This window comes from Pocillopora verrucosa, chromosome 6 (genome assembly GCF_036669915.1).
Source record: "Pocillopora verrucosa isolate sample1 chromosome 6, ASM3666991v2, whole genome shotgun sequence".
NCBI classification, from domain to species: Eukaryota; Metazoa; Cnidaria; class Anthozoa; order Scleractinia; family Pocilloporidae; genus Pocillopora; species Pocillopora verrucosa.
This window is the reverse complement of record NC_089317.1, coordinates 6,987,911-6,996,774: the sequence shown is the minus strand read 5'-3', so window position 1 is coordinate 6,996,774 and position 8,864 is coordinate 6,987,911. Positions and strand designations below refer to the sequence as shown.

At 39.6% G+C, this 8,864-nt stretch overlaps 1 protein-coding gene across 1 annotated transcript in view; it reads right to left on the bottom strand.

Annotated features, from left to right (window-relative positions):
• Positions 1–5,086: 5,086 nt before the first annotated feature.
• Positions 5,087–8,864, bottom strand: part of LOC136281508 (NLR family CARD domain-containing protein 3-like) — a 16,783-nt gene continuing 13,005 nt past the window's right edge. The window contains exon 7 of the mRNA XM_066167918.1: positions 5,087–8,296. Coding sequence (XP_066024015.1) covers positions 5,340–8,296 — 2,957 coding nt within the window. The 3' untranslated portion in view covers positions 5,087–5,339. The remainder of the gene's footprint in view (positions 8,297–8,864) is intronic.

The window sequence follows — 8,864 nt, the reverse complement described above, 5'->3', positions numbered from 1 at the left end:
CGCTCGAGGCTTATAAAGAATGGAAAAAATATTGCTGCTCGTGGATGATACATGCTTATGATATTCCTTTCATAACAAAACTCTAAAAACAATGGCGTTTTACACTTCTTTTCGTCTAATTTAAATACCTCAGAAGCATAAGCATCACCTTAAACGAAACAAACATCACAAAGGTAGCTATTATAACTTGAATGAAATCTAATCAAAGAGCAACTAAAGACAATTTAAAAAGCTCCTTCCTGCATCTGCAAAAGGGAAAATTTAAAAAACGTTACTTAAAAGGAAAAGTACAAAAGGAAAAGTCAGTTCAACTCACTCACAGCTTTGTTCACATTTGTTACCATTGTTAGACAAATCTTAATTGGTCAGAGTCTTGCAGACTTTGATTGCCTCGGCATAAAAAGGAGTATCGGCATCACTAACACTATTCTAAGACAAATGCCAATTGATTAGCTTCCTGCTAACTTAGTTTGGCCCAGCAACAAATGCAGCACCGGCAATATCATTGCCGGACAAGCTCCAAATTGGTTAGTGCCTTGTTGACTTTGATGGCCTCAGCAATAGATGTAGCACTGGTATCACTAATACGATTACGAGACAAATTCAAACTAGTTAGCGTCTTGTTGACCTTGATTTCCTCAACAATAGATGTAGCACCGGTATCAGTAAGACCACTGTTAAACAAATTCAAATTAGTTAACGTCTTGTTGACCTTGATTGTCTCAGCGATCGATGTAGCACCGGCAGCATTAATACGATTCTGAGACAAATTCAAATTAGTAAGCGTCTTATTGACTTTGATTGCCTCAGCAATAGATGTAGCACCGGCATCACTAATACCATTGTGAGACAAACTTAAATTGGTTAGCGTCTTGTTGACTCTGATTGCTTTAGCAATAGATGTAGCCCCGGCATCACTAATATGATTGTGATACAAATTCAAATTGGTTAGAGTCGTATGAAAATCTTGCCTCTGGTTGTCATCAAAAAAAAATTGTTAAAGCTTCATGGCGGACAACTCGACGTAACTACAAACATATACCTCAAATCGTGTGCATATCATGCAGATAGTGCTGCACTAGTCCAGAATGCTGCACCTTATTTCATGGGAATTTGAGCAATCCGAAGTCCTCTGAAGGTGCACTGTTCTACTTGTATGTCATTTAAAACATGTTGAAGTCGGCGGATCTACACGAAACTACCCTCACACCGGTCATTTGTCATAAACATGTACGTTATCATGATGCTGTATTTCTCCGTGAAGTTTCTATCGGTCGCTCCAAAGAGGACGAGAAATGGATATTTTTCATATATTTTAGCAGATTTCCGCTTTCTGAAGTAAAAACAAAACAACCCAAAAAAAAAAAAACTTCCAATGAACGCTAGTAAACACTGAAAATCTGAGAGTATAAATCATAACTGTCAGCGGCAGTACCACATGTAAAACCCAGTTGCAATCGCAATTTGAACGACATGGGCATCTCCTTTCAAAGAGCAGATTCGGGCAGTTATCACTGCCTTGTGACAGGAACTAAGATATTTCGAATCATCTGAAAACTGTCGGAAAACTGTTAGAACATTTGCATAAGATATGACGAGGAGAGACTCATCACCGCCGCAGTGCAATCGAGTCAATCGATATTTCCTTCCATAACAAAGTTCGAAATAAAAGATTTAATGGAATCATAATGTCATAATTCCACCTTTCAAACAACTTATTATCCACACGCAAATCGCAACTTGTCACTTGAAAGAATTTTCCCATGGTTAATATGTAATCTGGATTGCTTCATGTCCTTCAGGAAAAAGAAGAGTCAAAGCTCTCTTTAATTTTCCCCTAAGGTGGCCGGCTCACCAGGAAGAAACAGGAGATCGTTCGGTCCAATAACGTTGGTCTGTAGAGATTATCGAGCTAATAACTGAGAAGATTGTGCCCTTTGGTTCATCAGTGACAGCATTAACTATTTCAAATCTGTATTTCTCGGTCCAACCGACACTAAAAATAGTTCCTTTGTAATTTTGTAAGCACTTTCTATAGCATTTTATTGTCAAGGAAAATAAATCTCAAGGCTCAAAGCCAATATAACGTTCGAGCACGTGAAAGACTCCCTGAAAAAAGCTAAATTTTTGGAAATTGATTGTGATAAAATCCCTGTTCCGTTTGTTGTACAGCAGGGATACTGAATAGTTCAAAATCTCCACTTGGTGATGATTTTCGTGCAAGTCGTACAAATTGCTATTGTGGCGACTGGGTTTTACATGTACTACTGCCGCTGACAAGTTGCGATTTCTGCCCTCTCAGTGTTTACGAGCGTTCAATCGAGGTTTTCTTCTTCTTTTTGGTTGTTTTCACCTAGAATGCGCGGAAATCTGCTGATATTTCGAAAAATGTCCATTTCTCGTCTTCTATGGGGCGACCGATGGAAACTTCATGGAGAAATACGGATTCACGCCATCGTGACAACGTACATGTTAATGACAAATGACCGGTGTGAGGATAGTTTCGTGTAGATCAGCCGACTTCAACATGTCTTAAATGACATACAAGTATAACATTGTATCTTCAGAGGACTTCAGATCGCTCAAATTCCCATAAAAGAAGGTGCAGCATTCGGAATCTGGATGATATGCACACGATTTGAGGTATATGTTTGTTGCTACGTCGAGTAGTCCTCCATGAAGGTTGATCAATTTTTTTTTAAAGATGACTACTAGAGGTGAGATTTCTCTTCGGGATATTGTTCATAAGATAACATTCTTTCAAAGCCTTGAATGTTTCATTTTTCTGAAACATTTATTGTTGAGAACATTAGATGTAAACATCGCCAAATTATGCAATATCTGATTTTGAGCTTCGTTCGCGAATTTCCTCCATAAAAAGTAGAGGCAGGCCCGCAGAGATTTTTACATATTTCATAACTAACTAATATTATAACCAGCTAGGTGGGTAGTTTCAGTTGCAGAATCGGTGCACTTTTGGAGATATTCAGATAAACGTTTTCCCTGTTTCACCCGACAACAAAAATGACCGAAACTGTACCGAAATGAATAATCTATTGGTGTGTTCACATTCACTCCCAGGGAAAATTGAATGAATCAATGTAGAGACGAGTGATGTTACTATGTATGATAGAAGTGCCAATTTGTGATGTTTTATTTAGCTTGAGATAGAAATAAAAATTTCACTCTTTTTTGCGACGTTTTTGTGTAAAAACGAGGCCCTTGGCCTCGAACAGGCAGCCGCTGTTACCATGGCAACAAGAGTGCTGCGACCTTTAAAAAGGGCATTTTTGTGCATCCCCCTGAGCGCCTAACTGCATGCAAAATTTGAAGGGGGGTTGAAAATTTTCATTCCCTAAGATGTTTGATTCTTACAGAGACTTGATCTTAATTCGGCTGTTTCGTTCTGGTTAGCAGCTAAACCTCGTCACAAGCGCCCTCCAAAGGTTTTCAACACAGCACCACCACCAGGTCCAGGATCTGCAAATGAGGATGTTCCTGTGGTAATTGTACATGATGTTGGTGTACAGGCAACTGGTGATGACGCCCAGTTATTCTATTCTGTTGAGGAAGAGGTAGAGGAAATCTCCAAAGCCTTGGAGTTGCCAGATTTGGATGCCGAAGATTCTGATTGTGGCTGACTTTGAGTTTTCATAAACTACAAAAAGTGTCAGTTTCACACTTTATCGCTTTATAAGCTGAAGTTAAAGGCCCATTTCCAACCTTGAGCCAACGCGTTCGTTTGTTTTCGTTTTGAACCACCGCTTTTGTTTAAATAGCGCCTCTGATTGGTCAGTTATTTTTACCTTGTCAGGTCTCAAAATACCTTCTGCCTTTTCTCCGATGAATTTGAAGAACTTATCAAAATAATTCTGTTTAAAACAGTTCTATACGTTTTAATCCGGTATGGAATTGGATGAATCTATTGATTTAGTAGATTCCGAGGCAGTAAACGCTTATGGATCGGTTGTTGCTAAAGAGAAACGCGAAAATCCTTGCGAGCATTTCGAAGAAGGTGAAAATGTTGATCCACCACGTTTTCATTCATTCATCAATTTTTTTAAATTGAAGTTTGCCATCCTTGTTAAATAGGACCAAGGGTCAGTTGAAGTTTCCTGCCCGTGGAGAGGAACTTGCGCTCGGAAGAGTGGTCGGGGTTGTTGTCCATGCAAAGCAGCAAATAAGAATTGTAACGCAAACTGTCAGTGTCGCTGACATTCGAGTTCCTGCAATGAAGTGACTACACTTAAAATAATTAAACGTCCGGCAGTGCGATATTTTTGCATATTTCTCTTCGAAATCCAAAAAATATTTATATGAAAATGTTCTACCTGATGTTTCTCGCTAACCCTGTATACAGAGTACGAAGCCATCCAAGCGCTTAAAATTTCAATGACACGGCTGGACACGGTCCTTAAACAACTCCATATTTCTCCTTGAAATATACTAATTTTTCACTAGAAAATATTCTACCTTCATTTACAATCCTCAAGCGCTTCTAAAAAGTGAAAAAATGCCAACTTTCTCCGTTTCGCTGACCTTGTACACAGAGTACGAAGAGATCCAAGCGTGACACTAAGAAAATTTTCACCGGACACTACCGGACACGGTCTTCAAATAACTAAACGTCCGGCAGTCTGATATTTTTCCATATTTCTCTTTGAAAAATACCAGTTTCTATAGGAAGTATTTTGTCTTCATTTAGAATTCTCAAGCCCTTCTAGAAAGTGAAAAAATTTGAATATTGTCCTTTTCGCCAACTCTTCACAGAGTACGAAGAGCTCCAGGCGTGACACTTAAAAATTTTTCTCTTAGGATTCTTCAAGACAAAATTCAAAATACTGTAAGGAAACAGTGAAATAACGAACGGCGAATGTATTTACCGTAAAACTGTTGACTATATGTTCAGGATGGCTCTTGAGAAAGACGATTTTAGAAGGGTTTCAGTGATCTGGGAATTTCGTGTTACAGGAAATTGGGTCGCGGCGCGAGTTGCATCAAGGTTGGAAATGAGCCTTTAACTTGTAACTGTAGGATAAAAAGAGGCTCCGAAAACAACAGTGAAATAAACAAATTCTCCCAGAGTACCATTCTTTTTTATTATAATAGATTAAGTATGCATAATTGCAAGAAGATTTCTTCTCCAGATTGCAGGAAAATGCGTTTCTGGGAGACTTTTCTTTTAAAAATTTCCCGGGGGAACATGCCCCCGGACCCCCCTAGAGGTTCGGGCCTTCGGCCCTCAATTTTCCAAGGTACCTGCCTACTTTAAAGGCAGTGCCCTTCTACTTGAAAGTTGTTTAAACCCTGCTTTAATTGCCTCAGCAAGACATTCCATTCTAAGACAAATACAAATTGGTTAGCGTCTTGTTCACTTTCATTGCCTCAGCAATACATCTAGCACCCGCATCACTAATACCATTCCTAAACAAATCCAAATTGGTTAGCGTCTTGTTCACTTTGATTGCCTCAGCAATACATGTAGCACCCGCATCACTAATACGATTGTAAGACAAATTCAAATTGGTTAGCGTCTTGTTCACTTTCATTGCCTCAGCAATACATGTAGCACCCGCATCACAAATACCATTGTCAGACAAATACAAATTGGTTACCGTCTTGTTCACTTTCATTGCCTCAGCAATACATCTAGCACCCGCATCACTAATACGATTCTCAGACAAATCCAAATTGGTTAGCGTCTTGTTCACTTTGATTGCCTCAGCAATACATGTAGCACCCGCATCACTAATACGATTCTCAGACAAATACAAATTGGTTAGCGTCTTGTTCACTTTCATTGCCTCAGCAATACATGTAGCACCCGCATCACTAATACGATTCTCAGACAAATACAAATTGGTTAGCGTCTTGTTCACTTTCATTGCCTCAGCAATACATGTAGCACCCGCATCACTAATACGATTCTCAGACAAATACAAATTGGTTAGCGTCTTGTTCACTTTCATTGCCTCAGCAATACATCTAGCACCCGCATCACTAATACGATTCTCAGACAAATCCAAATTGGTTACCGTCTTGTTCACTTTGATTGCCTCAGCAATACATGTAGCACCCGCATCACTAATACCATTCCCACACAAATCCAAATTGGTTAGCGTCTTGTTCACTTTCATTGCCTCAGCAATACATGTAGCACCCGCATCACAAATACCATTGTCAGACAAATACAAATTGGTTAGCGTCTTGTTCACTTTCATTGCCTCAGCAATACATGTAGCACCCGCAGCACTAATACGATTCCTAGACAAATACAAATTGGTTAGCGTCTTGTTCACTTTGATTGCCTCAGCAATACATGTAGCACCCGCATCACTAATACCATTGCCACACAAATCCAAATTGGTTAGCGTCTTGTTCACTTTGATTGCCTCAGCAATACATGTAGCACCCGCATCACTAATACCATTCCCACACAAATCCAAATTGGTTAGCGTCTTGTTCATTTTGATTGCCTCAGCAATACATGTAGCACCCGCATCACTAATACCATTCCCACACAAATCCAAATTGGCTAGCGTCTTGTTCACTTTGATTGCCTCAGCAATACATGTAGCACCCGCATCACAAATACCATTGTCAGACAAATACAAATTGGTTAGCGTCTTGTTCACTTTCATTGCCTCAGCAATACATGTAGCACCCGCAGCACTAATACGATTCCTAGACAAATACAAATTGGTTAGCGTCTTGTTCACTTTGATTGCCTCAGCAATACATGTAGCACCCGCATCACTAATACCATTGCCACACAAATCCAAATTGGTTAGCGTCTTGTTCACTTTGATTGCCTCAGCAATACATGTAACACCCGCATCACTAATACGATTCTCAGACAAATACAAATTGGTTAGATTCAAACCAGTTCCAAACGACTTCGATAAATAAGAGTGAAAATCACTTTTTTCTCTTTTGCATTCGTTGATGGCCTCCAATACAATTTTTGCACCACGGCCTTTATTTTTGTTGACTTCATTTGTTAAACTCTTGACAAGAGCCACAACCTGTTCATCGCATTTCATGGCCAAAATTCCACACGAAAACAAAAGTATTTGTTTAAGTTTAACGAAATAATTTGGATCGGAAACTAGTTCTTCAGGTTTCATTTCCTTGCTTTGAATCTGAGAACAAATGAAGAATGCTGCAAAGAATTCTTGAAAACTTTTATGTAAGAAGGCATAATGTAGTGTTTGTCTCAGTTTGCTGCCACCAGGCTGCACTGACAGAAACCCAAATTCAGTCAGGTCTTTTGCATGGTTACTCAATTCACTTTCATTTAAATCCAGCTTATCGTCAAGTAAACCATTCAACGCTACCTTTCCAAGGTGATTCAATTGCGGTTTGTAATGGTTTGTCAGGTCTTCGATCTTTTCGAGTAGTCCCTTCTTTTTTCTATATCTTCTCAAAACACATTCAACCATATCCAAGTACAGTTGAGCTCTGCTTTCGGGGAGTGTGCCCTCAAACTCTTCGCATAAAAGGCAAAGAAGTGCTGTGTTTAGAGGATTGGCCGCTATTTCTGTCAGGTTTTTATCTCGCGACATCCGTTGCGAGAGCTTGGTGGCTAAATCCGTCCTCTCTTTAAAGTACTTGGTGACAAATTCTATCACGTGCTTTTCAGTGAATCCTTCGATCAGAAGCAGCGCGTCACAACATTTTCTCACCTCTTTTCCAGCTTCTTGTCTTGCTGTTGCAACTATGTGGCATCTAGGGAGTTCTCTTCCTTCGATTAATTTGGAAAACATCGACAATTTCCCGGATGGTAACTCATCCAATCCATCCAATATGAATAAAATGCTGGACTGATTTTCACGAATAAACTGAAAAAATTGTTGTTTGACTTTTTCATCGATGCCTAGGGGCAGCAGCTGATCATCAATGGCTTCCCAAACGTCAGAGTGGATATCTCGACATTTCAGCAACAATACCAATTTTAATGCTGTTGAGCCGCAGCCCTGAGGTGCTTGCTTTTTGGTGGCCCAGTCGTAGGCGTACTTTTTACAATAGGTGGTTTTTCCCATACCAGGTTCTCCTTCAATCAACACCGTTCTCGGCGCTGAACACTCTTCATACGGGTCTAGTATTGACGACATGTCAACAAATACGTCAGTGATTTCTCCTCTCGTTTTCTTTCTTCTGACTACTTTGAGCCTTGTAAAAATATTTCCAAGAAAAAAATGAAACTCTTCACACCATGGAAATGGTGAGAGCCATCCCTCGCGAGTCTTGTATAGCTGGCGAATTCCATTGATAAGCTCAGTTGGATCAAAAATACCTAGCAGTAGCAAAATAAGTAAGAAATCTGATGAATGCAGCATTGATAATTGTGGTGCCTCTCTGATATTCGGCACTGGATTTAAATAAGTGAATGAGTACGATACCGCTGCCAAAGAAATTACTTGGACGATGCAAAAAGGTTTTAGTGTATGATTCATGCTTGCTGATTAAAAGCCATTTAGATTATGAATTCAGGTAAACCTACTCTGTTTGTTCGGCTTTAAGGGTGTCAAACAGTGAAACTCTGTCGTAAAATAAATTACTCGGGAGATAAATATTCATGTCATTGGAGCCGTAGTCTGAGAAAGGCCTTTTCGGGATATAGCGAGACTACGAACAAATAAATGGAAACCAAACAACGCCTTTGTGCCTTCTTTGTCACGCGGTTTCATCAAAAGTGCTGCAGAAAACCGGGGGCTCGCCTGCGATGAAGTGGGAGGTTTTTCCTACAGTCTTTTCCATAGGAACCTATTTTACTCAAGACGATCCTCATTCAACTATTTTCCCATGTAGAATTGACTACACAATATGAGCGCAGAAAGGGTTTAGTTATTTCATTCAGAAAT